Source organism: Dinoponera quadriceps, unplaced genomic scaffold (genome assembly GCF_001313825.1).
Source record: "Dinoponera quadriceps isolate SergipeBrazil2010 unplaced genomic scaffold, ASM131382v1 scaffold3807, whole genome shotgun sequence".
NCBI classification, from domain to species: Eukaryota; Metazoa; Arthropoda; class Insecta; order Hymenoptera; family Formicidae; genus Dinoponera; species Dinoponera quadriceps.
This window is the reverse complement of record NW_014557804.1, coordinates 121,272-139,563: the sequence shown is the minus strand read 5'-3', so window position 1 is coordinate 139,563 and position 18,292 is coordinate 121,272. Positions and strand designations below refer to the sequence as shown.

At 39.0% G+C, this 18,292-nt stretch overlaps 2 protein-coding genes across 10 annotated transcripts in view; both read right to left on the bottom strand.

Annotated features, from left to right (window-relative positions):
• Positions 1–1,539: 1,539 nt before the first annotated feature.
• Positions 1,540–2,691, bottom strand: LOC106749451 (small nuclear ribonucleoprotein Sm D3-like). 4 transcript variants are annotated; one of them, XM_014628897.1, is made up of 4 exons: positions 2,457–2,555; positions 2,008–2,382; positions 1,742–1,872; positions 1,544–1,656 (listed from the first exon to the last, which is right to left on the bottom strand). In XM_014628897.1, the coding sequence occupies exons 2-3, from the start codon at positions 2,321–2,323 to the stop codon at positions 1,760–1,762; spliced, it is 429 nt and encodes a 142-aa protein (XP_014484383.1). In that variant the 5' UTR covers positions 2,324–2,382; positions 2,457–2,555; the 3' UTR covers positions 1,544–1,656; positions 1,742–1,759. The 4 variants fall into 4 exon arrangements, with proteins under 4 accessions (XP_014484381.1, XP_014484379.1, XP_014484380.1 ...); XM_014628895.1 differs by lacking the exon at positions 2,457–2,555 and adding an exon at positions 2,611–2,691 and having other exon boundaries at positions 1,540–1,872; XM_014628893.1 differs by having other exon boundaries at positions 1,540–1,872.
• A 3,709-nt stretch (positions 2,692–6,400) lies between these two features.
• The window catches only part of LOC106749466 (AN1-type zinc finger protein 5), a 16,059-nt gene continuing 4,167 nt past the window's right edge, over positions 6,401–18,292 (bottom strand). For 3 of the 6 annotated variants that reach the window (XM_014628937.1, XM_014628939.1, XM_014628941.1), the window contains exons 2-5: positions 8,567–9,033; positions 8,488–8,490; positions 7,535–7,703; positions 6,401–7,459 (exon numbers count right to left, since the gene is read on the bottom strand). In XM_014628937.1, the coding sequence (XP_014484423.1) occupies positions 7,311–7,459; positions 7,535–7,703; positions 8,488–8,490; positions 8,567–8,851 (606 nt within the window). In that variant the 5' untranslated portion in view covers positions 8,852–9,033 and the 3' untranslated portion in view covers positions 6,401–7,310. Of the gene's footprint in view, positions 7,460–7,534; positions 7,704–8,487; positions 8,491–8,566; positions 9,034–9,396; positions 9,421–9,658; positions 10,996–18,292 lie in introns of those variants that run through there. The other 3 variants (XM_014628940.1, XM_014628942.1, XM_014628943.1) reach the window with 3 other exon arrangements.

The window sequence follows — 18,292 nt, the reverse complement described above, 5'->3', positions numbered from 1 at the left end:
CTTCGTTGACCATCTACTCCGTATTCTCCGGATTTAGCTCCCTGTAATTTTTTTCTTATTTCCAAACTTGAAAAATAGTTGGGTGGAGATAGATTTGGTTCATTCATCCTGTAAACAGCTGTTTTGAGAAGAATGATAAATCGTATTGTATAGAAGATATAAAAATACTTGAGCATCATTGGACCGAGTGCATTGAATTTGAGGGAAGTTATATTGAAAAATTGAAAAATAACAATTTATTTTGCTGCAAAAAATTTTATCTTCATATTCTTTCTAAGGACTTATCAAAAACGATCCTCGTATGTACGCGTTTCTATTCATCCGCATTTCTCTCTCTCCGGTCATGTCGGTACGTCCGAACCAATGAGCGTGCACAGTACGCTCCAAGAGTTCGAATAGATCCTTTCACCTGAAACGCAAGTTCCAGATACTGCATCCTCGAGATAATTGCCGATGATTCATTAATTAGGTCTTCTCTATGTCGAGCGAGAAGCATATATATTATCGGAATTATGATGAGATTTTGATTATTCGGTTATTGATTTCTATCGTGCCAAACGTATAATTTAAGATATTTTTAAGGTGTAACGTGTCTCTATATAAAACGTTAAGATATATAAAGGGATTAATAGCTTAACACGCGGTCAAATTTAATAAGTAAATGAAAAAAACATCGGCGAGAATTTGTGAAATCTAAAGTGATTAAAAATTAAATATCTTCTATGCCCAAAATCATAAGAAACTCCTGAATTTTCAGAAGCTTATCTATTCATTACGCATTATTGATTTCGTTTATCGTTTGCTGATAACTTTTCACTGATTTACTATCAAGTTCATTACTTGCGGCAATCGTTCTCGTCGTAACCGACACACGATTCACAAGATATATAAATTATCACTACCGCTGTCGATACTTGTTAAAAATAGTTAATAATAAAATTATTAATTATATGGATAAAATTCTATATTAATATATATATGTCGTATTTATTAACAGGGCCGAGGAGGACATTACCGACTGTATTCTCGCTTTTCCGTCCAAAAGATTTTTTTCGTTCTATGAATAACAACTCGTCGGAAAAAAACGTATATTGAGACAAAGTTATTCTGTAATTTATAAATTACTTTTAACCATATTTTTTATAGCTTCTTCAATTATGCAAATTATAGTTAATCCTATATTATAGTAATTACCTATGATATTATTCAATACACGATATATTAAATACACTATGATATTATTCAATCATATATGACTATATTATATGGCTGTTGTGCAATAAAACGTGATCTTGGTTAGAATATTTCGTATTATAAAATATTGTTACAACAAACCCTAATAGGTAGATTCTGATAATGTTCAAAGGATATCACTGAAGTAAATATCATCTGAATATACAATTGGCATCGTACGATACATGTAATACTAGGCTACCGTTACGTTTAAAGGCCTGTCTACAATAGCCGTAAACCTATTAATAAGACACATTTAAATATATTTTGTTAAAAGAATATATTTTCGTTATACTATAAAAGAATACTTTTATCATAATTTAGAGTCTTATTATATACGTTAGCAAGTACAGAAACTTACTGATGGATAAAACAATAACCACATAAACAGCTACTCTGTGTCGGTGATACAATTGGTCGTTTCTGTGCATATTAAAATATATTTTACAGCTAGTTTTAAACGTTTAAATAAAATTGCAATTGTATTTAATGTTAGAAATATATGTACATTTTATGATTATTAAGCTCAATTTCTGCCTCTTCCAGCCTGAGACCCACCAGGTTGACCTTGTTGATTAAGCCACGGTGCTGAGCCAGTGCCTTTGCCTCTTTGATTCTGTCCTCTTCCTCTGCCACGAGCTGCAACAGTCAGTTGTAAAAATTACGCTATCTTTAAAACGGTTTCAAAAGTAACTCGTCAATTGTTCAGTTTGGTCAGGCTTGAATAAAAGTCTATTGATGCAAATGCTGGCTTTTACGATTTAGCGAACGAACCTTGAGCACGCAATATAGCGGACTTTCCTCTGCCAGCAGTGCCGGAGCCTTTACCACCCGGTCGTTTGAACATAGGCGCGTTCTTCAACATGTCCGGCAATATGAGAAATCGTATTTTCGAGCCGCGTATGTACACGTTCTCCAGTTGAGCAGCTCGGCCGTCCCGATAAGTTACCGTTATGTTTTGCATCTGACAGTTCATGTTGTCCTCAGCCTCGATCAGTTTGCCGCGATACACCTCGCCGGTGTTCGTCTCGCAGGTTATAATGTGACCCTCGGCCTCGTGAAGTACTTTGATGGGTACGCCAATCGACATTTTCGCCAATATTGTTGTATGTGCTCACTTCTTTCAAATATATTCGCCTCTCCTTCGTTCTGACATAAAAAAAAAAAATTCTATTTGTTGTTTACAACAATCGGATCACACAGCAATACCTAACCATACGTACGGATGATGCAGTTCCACTTAACGTTTGTTTAACATTCAACGAGGATACAATGATGCCCGCGAGCGTTAAGTGGAACGCACCTATGGAGAATCCGATATAAGGCCTGTGTTCATAGTAGAATGATATTCTATATAGAAGACCGTCGTAAATTTACCTTCAGATGTTGTACGGCTACGAAACATCTCAGGATGAATTAAAAACAGCCTCAAGATCCGAATGTCGCAGCCTTAGGCTGCGTTCGAAAACTTCACAGATGCACCTGTAAAGACTCGCGCACAAACTTTCGGGCGATACAATTGGTGTTTTTTAGCCGCACTGCTAAAATATATTGCACCAGTTTTAGCTAAAAAGAACAGATCAGACTATGGATTGGAGATTGAATTGACCAATCAGTGCAAAGTCCACTAAATTTGAGTCCAGCTAACTCATATGTATCGCTCAACTCGGTTACACCCCGAAGTCCCTAGAAATAGAATAGGGCATTCTACAATGTCGCGAAGAATGGAAAGTACTAGATATGAGAAAATGTGTTTTCGGTTGTAATGGCTTCTCCCTCTAGTACGCGATAAGAAGCGAATTGATTTGATCTTTCGTTGTGTGCATTAATTTCCTCTTCTACATCCCTTTATCACGCGCTAATAGTTTCTCCCCGAACGCACCTTTAATCGGCTAGCTACAACATGGAGGATGATCCCATGCTTTCAAATGATATGAACTTTATTCTTATGTGTAGATTTCGTGATGTAACTTAATAAATCTCGTGTAATTTCTGATGTTGGACGGGTTTCGATTTGTATAAAACAAATATCCAAAAATACATCTGAAAATTAGAAGCTGTACAGTGCTTTTTCTCAATGCTATGCTATTGTTATGATTTTTACTAGAGTTGAACAACCCATTGCACTTTGTTCTGTTTTTCGTGATCAAAAGAAGCGATTAATTTTTGTCGCATTTTCACAAGTAATACAACTCAATGACAGGCCGTCCGAATTTTTATTAGCATATCAAAGTAATATATCGTATAGATTTTTATCTCCATTTTCTAACATGAAATGCATCCCGGTAAACACCAGTTATTAGTAACGTATCATTAATATTATAATTTCGAATTGTTACATAACACACACGATATAATACGTTGTTGAGTGGAAAATTATAACATTGATATTATGTTACTGTTGGTTAGTGTTTACTAGGATTTTATCATCGAAAATTAAGGTAGAGCATTCGAGATAATTAAATATATTCAGAATTCAGTAAAATGAGAAAAAAATCAACATTTATACATGAAATTATTAAAATCGATAAGAAAATATCGCGCGCAAATGATGAACAATTTAGACTCGCGTCACACAATTCTCGAAAAAGATGTATGTAACATAGGCGTGTGAATTTCAGTCGTGTCACATCCAAATATCCAGCGTGATAAAAGATAAACCGTTTATTGTAGCAGAAATTTTTCATTACAGAGAAAATAAAGTCGCACCTCGTTTTACGTACGTCCGGAAGATATTTTGTACAAGTGGCTACAGTATAACTCGTAGAAGAAAGGTGCTGATAGTCTTTTCTATATAAAGTCAAGAACACACGGATTGCCGGCTTTCGCGTTTTAGGGGTCGATGCATTTATATATATTTGTTTTTAAATATACATAAATATAGTCCACTATATTAGATAATTATAAACGTTTTATAAGAGCTGTTAAAAGGTCCGTGAGGGTTGGGAAGAGAAGAACGATTAGGAAGAGAAAGACGAGGAAGGTGAATAGAGGAAGAGGAGGGATCCCCGTGTGTGGGAATACACTAACTTTTCTTTTACGTACGTAAAACCTAAATGTCTAAAGCATTTCAAAGGATGGTAATTGTAATCATATATAATATATTAAAGTTGATGTTACTTTTTAATAGCTTAAATGTACTAATATCAATCGTAATAATTACAAGCATCGTTACGTCCTTATATAGTCAACCGAGTACGATCGTCGCTGATAATCCTCTTTTTTTCTCTCTCTCCCTCTTTTTTTTCTTTTCTTTCGCTCTCAATCTTTCTCTCTCTTTTGCGCACATTCTCTCTCTTTCATCTCAATAAATCATTTTAATTCCTGCATACATTCCTCTATCTCACTCACAAGCATCTATTCTCCGATATATATTCCTCCAATCATTCTCCCTCTTTCTCTTCCTTTCTCTCTTTCTATCATTCGATCGCTCTCGCTAGGCAAGATTATTCCGATATTGCGATATATGTTAGAAAAATATGCTATGCCTAAAATAGGATGAAGGCCTGAAGGCAACCATTCCGTCGATATTACTGATAATCGGTGTGTATGTATTGTGTGTGTCTCATGTATACGTACGGCGTGTACGTGTGTTGAGTGTGCGTACGTGTGTGTGTCATGTTGCGCGTCTCTTTATTTTTTATACGATTCCGATTTCTCTCAACGTCAGCGTCCCTAAAGATGACAGTTAGAAAGGAAAAAAAAAGGAGAAAAAACGAAGACCGACGGACTCGTCGACGAAAACGATGTGTGATACGAGATAAGGTATATATTGTCTACGAAATCAGTGCCACAAGTCGTCGTCCCGCAAATGAATTTGAATTACTGTGTCGAAAGATAAGATTGGGGCGTTTCTTCTTTTTTTCGACGGCCTTAACTGCTAGATATCGTTGAGGGTCGCAAAATTTTCTGAAAAATCGGTCTCGACGCTACATCCCGTCCAAGGGAAAAACCGTGTTTCTTTCATCTAAAGCGCTTTCGGCAGCGATATACACGCGAGAGACATTTGGTAACGGCAGGAACTGATACAGTGTTCGCGTTCGTTCCATCTCGCAGAAAGAAAATAGACGGCTTGATAGACCTTTCGATTGCAATTTCCTTTTTTTTTTTTTTAACAGAAAACTCTATATATTTCTCGAAAATAAAAAAATTCATTCGCTGTACATTCTTCGAATGCGACGGGAAGAGAAAATAAACCTTATAAGCGAATAACGAGAGTAAGTTTACTTTATACAAGAATAAGTTCTAATTACAAAATAAGGAATAAAAGAACGGCAGCACGGCATTCGGATAAATAGGTGCCTTGTCCCCACAGGATACGATAAAGAAAAAACTTTATTGTTTCGTTTACTTCACGTCAAATCGACGAGCCGTAATATATATATATATATATATATATAACATATATATATATATATATATATATATATATATATACATACACATATATATATGTGTGTGTGTTATATATATAATATATTTGTATATATATCTTTTTTTATATTATTTTCATTTGCTTCAAAGTCGAATGCAAATTGAAGCTCTCACGAAATTGACCTACATGCGGAGCATAATTTGCGGTTCGTCTCGTCTCCATTATTTCGCTTGGTATTACAGAAATATAACAAAGCTGGACAGCCATAGCACCTTTCCGGCATGCTACAACTTTACAAACATGTATACAGCTACTTACGAGAGCGAGTTAAACGAAAAGGAAAAGAAAAAAAACCAACAAAGTTCGGCACGGGTTTTAAAGCGCGGAGAGAAGAAACGGTCAGAGATGTTATTACGTGGCTTATAAAATTTATCAATGTAATATCCACCTTCGCTCGCACAGTTTAGTATACGTTCAACGCTTTACAAACGTCAATAGTTCTCCGTTTCATGTAATGCCCGCGGCCTCTCTAGACGTTTTATCAATCGTTTACTCTTATATTATGCGCTGCGATGCAGCACCGGAATACCTCGCGCAGCTATCCTACTCGAAACTCACAGAAAAACAAGCAAAGGAAAAAAAAAGAAAAGAAAAAACGAGTAAACTAAATGACGACTTCAAACATTAACAATTCGTTTACATTCTAAGAGACCTCCAAGTATATACGTTACAGAGGGATTTAATTTACAAATCGCAGACCAGCGGCCGTAGTGTAAATAATTATTTGCAATATAGGTTGAAACATATTTAATGAGTAATAATTGGTGGTTATATTCACGTGAAGTTGGACATAAACACACAGTACTACTTATACTTCATTGCATTATTTATGAATCAATAGACTAATATGTACTTAATAATTATTAGACTAATTATAAACCTAGGATTGTGATCACCCATCAACGTCAGCCATTTTACCTAAGTAACACTCCTCATTTTTCATATTTTTCTCTCTCTTTCTCTCTCTCTCTCTCTCTCTCTCTCTCTCTCTCTGATATATAAACAAAACAGCAAATGTATAAAATTTCTCGAACAAACCAAAACTCCTAATGAGATGTCCTGGACTGACTGACCGCACCAAGAATTCTGCCTTTACGCAAAACGAGCCTTATATGCGAATTTCGCTTTTTAAGTAAATTAATAAACATAATATAGAATAATTGTAAACCGTAATAATCAGAAGATATAATAATAGGTAATAATAGTAGTAAGCTGGCAGCAGTTAGTAACCAGGTATATTCTCAATTAAAACTCTTACTAGATGACAATCTGAAACTTACATGGCACTGGCATCCAATTAAGAACCATTCACTCAAGCACACGCATTCGAAATTTGCGACTTTTCGTTTATTTTGTTCTGTCTGATATTTGCTTCATCTTCTTTTTTCTAACTTTTCTCAGCTACAAAACAATTTTGTTTTCGATCTCGCGCGTTCATTCTCATTCTACATTCATTTAACACTCGCTCTTTCTCACTCACTCTCGTTCTCTCTTTCTCTCTCTCTCTCTCTCGTTCGCTCGTTTCACCCCTTGACGTGCGAATCAGCTGCCAGATAATTTATCTCGTTTTTCTCCGTGTTTTATATTCTGTTTGTTTATATAGTTATATAACCATTTTCCCAACGACTACACACTAAATAGTTCAAATTTTTTGCACTTTTTCACCAACAACAACTGGATTGTTGCGCCGAATCTCTTGAGCGCCCATTTCTTTGTAATCAAATTTGCAGTCGTGCTTGTCACTGTATCGATGCACAGCGCAGAATAGTCCGCCACAACGACACTCGAATCCTGAAAGGATCACCAGCAGATGAAGAAAACAGACTTTTGCGCATTATACATGCACACGTTAACATGTATGCTTACCGGTCAAACCGACTTTTTTGCGACATACGGCACAACGATTTTTCTTCTTCTTAGATTCTTTATCAGTCTCTTTGCCATCGAAGGAGTCATCCGCCTCGCAATTACTCACTGATCCTTCAGCTGCTGCACTGCTTACACCTACTTCACTTTCCTGATCTTCCCTGCTTACCTGATTGACAGAAGGATAATACGCACACATTATAATTATTTATCACTGATATGTCATTCCCTCCTGACAGTCTCCTCTGAGATATTTTAATTTAGATTTAATATGTGTGGAAAGAATGATATTTTCATCTTTTTATTAAATAAACAAATATTTGTTCCATGTACGACTTTGTCAAATAGGTTTATATAAATAGTTGTTAGATAGACTGTAAAATATTTCTGTGTACATAAAAATGTAATCTGTATTATATCTGTAGTGCACATGTGTGAAATATGGAAACCTAAAATTACACATAGATATAAAATAAGTCGGGAATTTTCGCGTTTTACATAAAATGTAACCAATTTCTTCTTTCAGATTATTTGTGTAAATCTACTGCCGTCTGTAGTATCACGTGATGAAAAATCCTTTCTTTTATAATTATGTATGTAATTGTTGATAATTACATAATCAATTTCTGCCATATAATCAGGCTGGAATAAATCCAATATATAGGTGAATTATTATGATTTAATTTAGATAGATAACGAATGTTTTTCTCTAAAAAGAAATAACAGTTTCCTTGATAATGAAATTTCAAACACACACAACGATACCCAACAATTCCATCAGGACAAAACAGCAATACTCGAAAATATATATTGCATCGGCAAACAAGAAGAAAGATTGACTTTAAGATCGAATCTAATATTCTTTCCTTGCTGTTTCGAAAAATATACATCTTAGACTAAAAACAATTTGATGTATACGACCTTGTGGATTCAGGACAGCTTATAAGTGCTACCTTCTGCAAATTAATCGAAAGAACAAAGACGTTACATTTATGCAGGACAACCAACTAGAAAAGACGCAACAGCACTTACTTCTTTGGGACTGGGCAGATCTGTTGTTGGCTGAGGTATGGTAGGAATGGTAGGTTGGGCTGTTGTTCCAGTAGCTGCTGGACTACCAAAACTACCCTGCAACGTGCCAGCGTTGCTGGAGACAGTCTGTGAGGTTGGTACAGTAGCCGCTGATACCGGTGGTTGCTGTTTCTTCTTCAAATTTTCCTTGTAGCAAAGAGAACAAAGGCCATCGGTAGCCGGCGAGCCGTAGAATCCGCAGCCGCTGCGGCATAGGGCTTGCATAGGATTGGACTCTCGTTCCATAGTTCTTGTTTGTCTCTCGTTCTTCGCAAAACAAGTAGACTCCCCTTAATATCCTCCTTGCTGTCACTGTCTTGAGAAACAGTGGGAAATCGCAGTCAGCTTGGTGCAGGATAACTAGGTGTCTTTTGCCACGGCTCTCTTCCCAGTTGCTCCTCTACAACCGCGTGTCACCATGTACTCACCTGTCACGAGTAAACAACAGAATTAAGAAGGAATTTGTTCTCTAGGGAACCGTTACAACAAGTTGCTTTTCACACCGAACGTATGGTTCCTCGTAGAATATCAGATCGCTGCACAGTGATTCGAAAGAGATGTAATCCTTCTACCAATGTCGAAAACGATTGAAATACGGCAGAATTGCGTAAATAAGAGCTCACGTTACAGAGCAGAGCTGGAGCGCGATAGTGCGGCAATCTCTCGGCGGGCGCGTTTAGGGAAAAATAACTGGCGGATCTCCCGAGGCATCACGTAATCGCAGGAAAAACGTCAATTATTTATCGCGTTTTCTGCGCCGTGCAAGGTCAAATCTTGTCGGAGAAGCGTACCTTCCTCGTGCACGCACTCGACGATAACCGAAATTTCAAGCGAATGACACGCACAAGCGGAAAAAATGGGGTACAGTGCTTTACCGAGAGAGGGGGAGAGAATCCGTGGGAGAGAGCGAGAGAGCGTGAGGAAGAGAGAAATAATTCCTAGGAATTTTCTCTACGTCATCTTGGCGATCTGATTTTTTTTTCCTGCCGCCGCGATATATACCGACGAGAGAAAGAGAGAGGCGTGATCGCACGCGCGAGAATATATACTTACTTTCCAACACGCAGCCGTGTCGCAACCGATGCACAACATGGAGTAGGAATTTGTGCGAGGCATTTAAGTGTGGCAGCCGTCTCGTATCCTTATCGCGACGAACACACAAACCCCGAAACCGTCTCCTCTTTCTCCCGACGTGTTCGTTTAACAATCCTCTCGCGGCGCGAACGAACGCGGCGCGACCTCCGGCAACGTCGTCGTCGCCGTTCCAGCGGCGACCCACCGTGTTCGCGAAAGCTGCGTGCGCTCTCTCGGCTTCCAGCCCGTACGTTCGATATTACGTCCTTCGGTCGAAAGAGCCCGCAAGGACGGAGGAGAAACAACGATAACGACGGGCGAATGTTTTCATGATGGCGATCGGCCCAGGCGCTCTGCCTTTTGGGCGGACGTGTAAGCGGCGACGCGACGTCGCGAACACAGCGCATCGCCGTGGCCATCGCGCAAACTAAAACCGCGCGCTCGGTATACAAGGTGTGTTTCTCTTGTTTACGAATTCTTCGATGAGAAGAAGAGACTCTTTCTTTCTAGACTTTCTCTTTTCGATTTCGCCGGTGAACCCCATAGACTCTCAATTGAAGTCGTGAATTTTCAATAGCGGAAATTTCCATTTGAACAATTTCTCACGCTTCCGAACTGTCTTTGAAGATGGGATATTATTCGATCAGTTTTATTTGCGTTATTCCAAGTGGAATAATTATTCTGGATTCATCAAAATTCGGGTATATGTACGCTCTCGGTGAAAGGTTAGAGCATCGTATGGTCGACTGACATGTCACAAATTCCTCCGACGACCCCTGCGCGTAACACACGGTTGGTTTGCAAACCTTAATTTCAACGGCCAATTTGGAATCGATATCACAGAGACACTTCTCCCAGCTTGTGTTCGAGAATAAGCGTTAAATACCAACTTTCGCGACAATAATTACTGGGAACGAAATCTCGGTACAGAAGAAGAGAGCGGAGTTTCGTTAAAGAGAATGTCTTTATTTGAGGCAAATATAGATTACAACACGAATTGGGTCAGCCGTCTCGATCGAGAAAAAGTTATTAGACGCGCATATAGGGCCGTACCGAAATAGGTTGCGTTCTCGAATGTCCGGCGGATTTTCATCGATATCGAATCTGACTGAATTAGGAGAAGCGCTTTGAAATATGCACACACTCGTCGCGAAATGGATTTTGTTAATTTTCGGCGCGAAAAACACTTCGCTTTTTATCGACAGTCATCTTCTTACGTCCTCTCTCTCCCCACCACAAATTTCGCATGCGGAAAAATCATCCGGCATGAGCGGCTGCGTGCACACACAAACGAGCGTCGCGGTAGTCTGAGCCGAAGTGAGGTGATAGTGCGAGGGAAACGGCAGGTGGTAACGGAAGGGGCACACGCGCTCGGGACGCCCCCGTACGCGCTTTCTAGTACTACGAAGCGCGCAACCCATAAGGTGTTCCCGACGACACGCACGCGAGTTCGTCGTTTAATTCGCACCTCTCCCGCCACGGGAACACATCTGTGTACCGCGCGCTGAGGAGAAACAAACTCACGTGTCGACGCAGTGCTTTGTTTTTCTCGCTTAACGGATGTTTGGCCAACGTCACACTATTCTCAGGAGAATTCTCAACACATTGTTAAACCGCGTGAGTCGAAAAAAGTGTAACGAAAATTTTGCTTAACTAGACGGAAAACTCGGTTGTGCAAATTCCTGTAGGAGGTTCTGCGAAATCAGTTGCTGTTTCAGTTGCTGCTCAGCCAAATGTTCCCAGTCGCGGTAAAATTTCTCGTCATCGAGTTTTCATCTGAACCGAGATTTTTTTCCGCGTGTAGGCCAAATTTTCTTTAGTTATTAATTCAAGAAAACTTTATAATACAGTCACCTCTGAAACACACGACATTTTTCCTTAAAATAACCGATACTGTCATCTCCCTCAGAATATTATTGACCTTTCCTCCTTAGGGTCCACCTGTATATGATATTATTGGTAAAAATTTAATTTCTTAAAAATTAAGTTTTGCTATTATTTGTCAATTTAATTTTTAGTTACAAATATTTAATAATCCTCAGTTCCGTCACTTTTTGTTTTATCAAATAGCGAACTAGACGAATCAATAAGAAGTTGAAGGGATTTTAGGTAGATTTATCGAAACGGTCGGTTAACTATTGCGCGGAAGGAGAGAGCGAACGGGAGAGAACGTATCACGTTTCAACGTGGGATACTCGAGCGTTGCAAGTGGCATCTATTCTGTTTATTCGTAGTTATTGCGTAGCGTGTGGCTACGAATAAACAGCCCATTCGTTCACACGACCGGGCGAAAAATTATTTCTCCAGGAGCACAGCTCCTTCCCACCATCTTTCGATCTCGGGCTTAATCGGGCTTTAACCCTATTCTTTTACTGTTCAGGCTAACAATGCGGATGTAGTGTGGGCGTAAAATTTTCACAGCTGCGACAAGATACGTCGAGGACGGTCGTGTACAAATTTCGTATTCCTACTTCGCTCGTAAAACCGGCGACCTTTGATCGCCGTCAATCCAGATAAATTCGTGACGTGACGTGAGACAATAGATCGTGGAAATTTTATCATTATATTTGCGGAACAAATATATACAATGTATTGAATTAACATTGTACAATGAAATCGTACCATTTTTTGCTATGCAGCGACAAATCTACAAAGGTACCTCTTCCAAATTTTCATCTCACGATGATGAAAAACTTAAAAACCTTTTCATTAAATTTATGGAGTAAATAAATTATATCGAGTTAAAAGTTATACATGCAATAACGATATGATAGATTGTTCGTCATATCAATGCAGCGTCAAATTTACCAGCAATTAACATGTTGTTTCGAGTAAATTCTGTGTTAATTCTTTTCACACTTATATTTCTACACGTGATACATATGAGCAAACGTGTGAGAATACACATCGGCGAGTTGCTAAATTTGTCTCTCAGGCAAATTACAGCTCGAAAGAGAAAAGACTGAGCGCGTAATTGTCCATGCTAGGTCGAGACTTCGAACTAAAATGAATCGTCAACCACCGAGCGTCTTTGAGTCATGCCGCGTGAGCAACAATGATGACGCGCCGCGTTTCCCGATTACTTATCGGTGCGGGTTTTGTTCTCGAAACAACATCCAAATAGGTATTTTATCGCAGGAGACTGCTCGCCGCTTTTCTTGCGAAACACGTGTGTGATGTATCAAGAGTCTCCATAAGTAGTAAAGCATTTTCCAAAATGAGTAGATAATTATATTTCAAAATGAAAAACGCATTTGAAAGTCTACGGAGAAAGCTTTTATTTCTTAAATTAATGATCCAGCAATATCTTACCCACAAGTAGCAGGCATTAAGAAAATTCCGCTTATATGTTCACAGCTCAAGTAGAAACTGATAAGAATAAGAGAGTTTCGCTTGACTACTTATAGGTATAAATACGCGTTATAAAAAGATTTCTCTATCCACAGATTAACCACTACTTGCGATCGAGGTGCAAAACTCTTCCACGCGGGAAGATTAAGTGCACACATAGATTTCAGTGCAGAATAATGAGCAACGCTCCGTTAATTGTTGACGAATTATTGTTCCGGTCACGTCGCCCCTTTGCAGCAGCAAACCGCGCGAGCGAACGTGTCATCAGGAATAATAGAAAGTTCTTAATTTTTTTTCGGCAAAATTCAATCTTTCGTACCGTTTTAGGATAATTGAGAAACTCAACAAATCTAAAATCAGAATTCCCCGACTAGCTGTTTCCCTGGGAAATAGTCATTTACTTTGTGTGATAACCTGGTGAATCATACAACGGAAATCGCTATTTTCGACGATTTGAACTTTTAGTAACAATATCTCACCATTGTTTTTCCAATTTTTCATTTTTTACTAGTTTTAATTGATTAATTAAAAAGGTTTGGTTTGCAAAGCTATTTTCCATAGGCTAAGTAAAATTATTTTCTAAAAGGTAAAAGTCCAAACTATATTTCAGTAACAAGATCCAAGTCGGAATCTACCTTTATCATAGATAAAAAAAGTTATTGAATAAATTACTTCACTGTTCTTATGTAGAAACAGAAGAACGAAATAAGTTAATTTATTCCGGTCATGTTAAATTGTACTTCCTGCTTATATAACTTATTGCTCTTCGGAATCCAATAACGTTCTTCCTTCCTTCTTTTTCCTGTGCCTATTTCTTGGTTTTTTTTCCACAAATTCTCGCACATCTCTCGGATGTGCATCAACGTATCAAAGGTTCGACGCGTGCGCGACCTTAACGTCGATTTTAATAAATTAGAATAAAAAGAGGATGACGTCAAATGACAGAGGGGGGAGGGGGAGCACGTATCGATCGAAAGGCGCTTTACGAACGAAGTGTGATCCTCCGCTTTCTCGAAGGATATGGGAACAGCGATGTCAAAAAGGAGACGCCACATTGTAGTGGAAAGAGTAGCAATCGAAAGTCGCGTTTTCGGTTTGTACGCGGCTATATATATACGGAGTATTACATGACATGCTGTACAAACGTAATGTTTATAGAAAATTTTCTACTTCAATTTATATTAGAAATATATCTCAACACGTTCGCTACCAGGGTCTGAGAAGAAAATCTTACTCAGGGTGTTAGAATATGTCCCCAATTGACATTTTTAGGATATAACATAATTATCTCTAGACCAAGGACATCCCACGTCTATTTTTTAGCTCAACAATACTGTTAATTTCCAAATTTATTGCAATACGTTATCATAAACTGATAAAGAACACGCGGCGGTGTTAAGTTTGTACAGTATATTTTCAAGTGAATATATATACGATTCGAGCAAACGCGACGATTAGCACGCGGCTATATCGGGTGTAGCGAATAAAGAAGTGGATGGCTCGCACCCACCAGATCAGATTCGTGGAGCTTTGTTTACTTTGCGAAGTAAACGACCTCTTCTACAATGACCGCTGAGGTTGCACGGTTGTTGTACGACCTTCGCGAGCCGCACTACATATATATCGCATACACAAGTTTATCCTCAGGAATATACCTCGGGATTTCGGAAGAGAGGTGTGTACTCGGCCGTGAGGATGCTTCGCACCACAACGAATCGAAGGGAAACGAGGAATTCGGCGAAACTCCCGACGATACGAATGATTCCTTTTGTGTCGGGACATTTCCACGAAAACAGACCGACCAGTCGTTTGGAATGATCATCGCTTTTTTGCATGAATGTGGGAACATGTTCAATTATTAGATTAGATAGACCTTCCTACAGGCGAAGTACAATTATCGGGAGCACAAAAGACACCGGGAAGAAGATCGGGAAAGGAGGTTAACACGCGCGATAAGACTCCGAAAATAGAACGGAGCCGAAATTAATCGCATTATCGTAGGGTGAGAGAGGGAGAATTATGCGGGGAATTTGCGCGCTTTTCCCCGAGAATCACCGGGGAACGTATATTCCACGCCCTGTATACAGCAAGATGCACTAAATTTAGAGCAGGTAACAGCTACGGAACCAAAAGTGTTGCTTGAGTTCGTGTTTAGACGCTAATAATGTCGCGGTATATTGCTCCTCGTCTCGTGCGTTTAAGACATTTCTCTCATTCCTACAACACTGAGAGAAGAATATTTAAGAAATGAAGAAATGCTTATTTAACATATTTATGCCCAGATATGTATTTTTTTATATATGCATATTTTTACACGAAAAAACTTTCGAGTGTATATCCTTTTCTAAAACCTTGTGGAAAAAGCAATTTATTATTCTATTTAAGTAAAGGAATTTAGATTTATATGTTATCACTATTCATTGAATAAATAGTTGATTTATTAATTTTTTGATATTTTTTCTTTCAGTGTTATTTTCTTCATCTTGCCTATCAGAATAATCTATTCTTACGACGTATCGCTCGTACATTCCCCTATGTATTGCGTTTTATTCTATTTGCGCTTTTGAGATATTTGCATACTTCGTTGTCGCACGTAGTGTACACATACTATGTTATATCTCTGTTAGTTCAATTCGAATAATATTTAGAATCAGGTTAAATAAGTGTCGCTTTTCCTTCTCTTTCTCCTATCGACGCTTTCTCTTAGCGTACCGTTCGTAAAATCGGGAAATCGTCGCGGCAGCAGAATTATAAAGTGCACGCGAGTGTAATTTGCACTGATCGTGGGAATTTAAAAATAGATCCTACCTACAGTCGTAAACAAATTGCGAGTCTAGATGGAAGACGAAACGCCCACGTTACCAACTTTAGCATTAGGCCTCCTGTTGTTCGTTTTATCGCGCCTCCCGAACTTTGTTCCCTCCTTCTTTGTTCCTGCGAGGAGACCGAATGTGTTGTATACATTCATTTGGTTTTATGTGCGCGCGCGCGAGAGAGTCGAATATGTGTAAATATAAACAACGGCGGAGGGAGGGGACGGGCCATATTAATCGATTGTCGACATATAACCACAAGCTCGGGAAAGTTTTTCGCGACGAACGGGAGGAAATGCAAACGGGATTTTTGGCAACTTTGACCTTAATCTAATCCGTGACCTGACCGTGAACCAAATTGCGCACGGTGAATAACCAGTGTCTCGATCGAATCTCGGCGAAAACACGGTGATTTCGCTCGAGGATATCGTTTACGTGCGACCTGTGTTTAGGAAATGGGATGTATGAGCTTAGCATCCGAACATTAATTTTCGCTGATCATTCTGATTAGAATTCTAGCTTCCTTTCGAAGAATATTTATCAGAAATTCTAGAAAGGAATCAAATGCGCTATTCAGGATTATTTGAGCTTGATATCAGATTTTTCGATTTTTTTAATTTTTGAAAAAATTTTCTGTTTTTATCAGGAACTCTCTAGCGAACTATTCGGTCGTGATGTTAGCACCTCATTTTTTAATTGTAATCCTGTTAATCTTCGGAACTCTTCTTATGAATATAAAAATATTCCTACGCTCCTCGAGAGGAAGCTAGAACTCTGATCAAAACTATCGAGAACTAATGTTGGGGTGCATATCCTAAAGAAATGCGTGTGCAAAATCTTGCGTGCGCGGCGTAAACGTTCGCTCACTTGCGTCTCTCTTTCTTTCTCGTTGAATTACACGTGACACCAAATTCACGATGCATTTAATCGGTGGAATCGTCATGAGTCAATCCACGAAAACAGGTTTTATCGTAATTGACATATTTTCGCATGATAGACTAAATGCGCCTTTCTCTTCTCTCTTTCTCTCTCTCTTTCGTATCATATATATGCGAATCGTACGGGAAACGAAGGTATTTACCTTTAGAAGCACCAACTTTCCGACACGTAAAATGAGCTTTTCCAACTAATTTCTCTCTCGTATGCGCGTGAAGCGAGGATTCAAAGTCTGTCAAAGCGACGGGCCGGTACAACGAACGCGATCCGAGTTTGCGACGAGATCGTGGATACAAATACGGCAAAAGTATCGACATTATTGATATTGGCTTTCTTCGCTTAAAACGGATGTTTTTCTTTTCTTTTTACGATGCTTTTGCGCATATCGATATTTCATGTTGCCGCGATGCAAGCAAGATATTCTCCTTGCGAAAAACGCTCATTCTCACGGAACGTAGTTCACAATGGCACGGTATGACGAAGCAATAATGTATATACATTGTTAGTGGCAGAAGGGTTGGTAGACTTTTTTCAATGAGCTTCGCAACGCATGTATTCCGCGACCTTATTTTCACCGAGAGAGATTATTATATAGAGCGATCTTTCATCATATTTTTGTAGCTACAACCCAAATTCTATCAAAGTCCGCCTCAAATTGACAGAAGTAAATAATTGTGTTATCCATATGGCCCCAAGTTTTGTTTACGAAAATACCTTTTCCATATTTCGGAAACTACTGATGCCAACATAACATTTTCGTTTAGGAAAAATTAATTTCAAATTTCTCAGCAAGGTTGGCAAAATTCAGTTCTCATCACCGAGTTGTCATCCGGTCCCGAGTTCTTTTTATCGTGTATATTTTTTCCTCACAAATCTGTGATAACGACGGAGGCTGTTTTCGAGAGAGAATAAAGACTGGAAATATATAAGGCCGGTATTCGTAGTCAGATCTTGTATTTAAGATTGTCTTAAATTTATCTTCAGATATCGTCTTCAGAATCGTTTCATTAGCTGCGGAGCATCTGAAGATGAATTTGAGACAATGTTAAACATAAGATCGGACTACGAATGTATATGCGACAACACGCACGCGTGCAGATCACGCGAAACGCGGCAGCACGACATGTATCATGGACACGTGTGCCCGCGCGCATCCGCTCTGCGACGCGGTGCGGCGTCCCACATTTTTCGCGCACTCACGCTGAAAGATCGGAAGAGAGAGAGAGAGAGAGAGATGATTCATATTCATTTCGACACGAACAGTTCATCCGCGCGTTCCGAAAACGGGCAGGAAGAATTTCAAAGCTCGACATTTGAAATTCTAAATTCGACATTTGAATTTTAATTTCAGCTCGCGAATATCCGAATCGGCTCGTGAATTCGCAATTAAAGATCTCAAATCTCGATAATGTTTTCATTGCCGGCTAATTGTACCGACGATGTCTTCCCGCTACACGGACCATCCGGGGCACCCAAGAACGACAACGACGATTTTCTCTTTTTCCGCTGACTC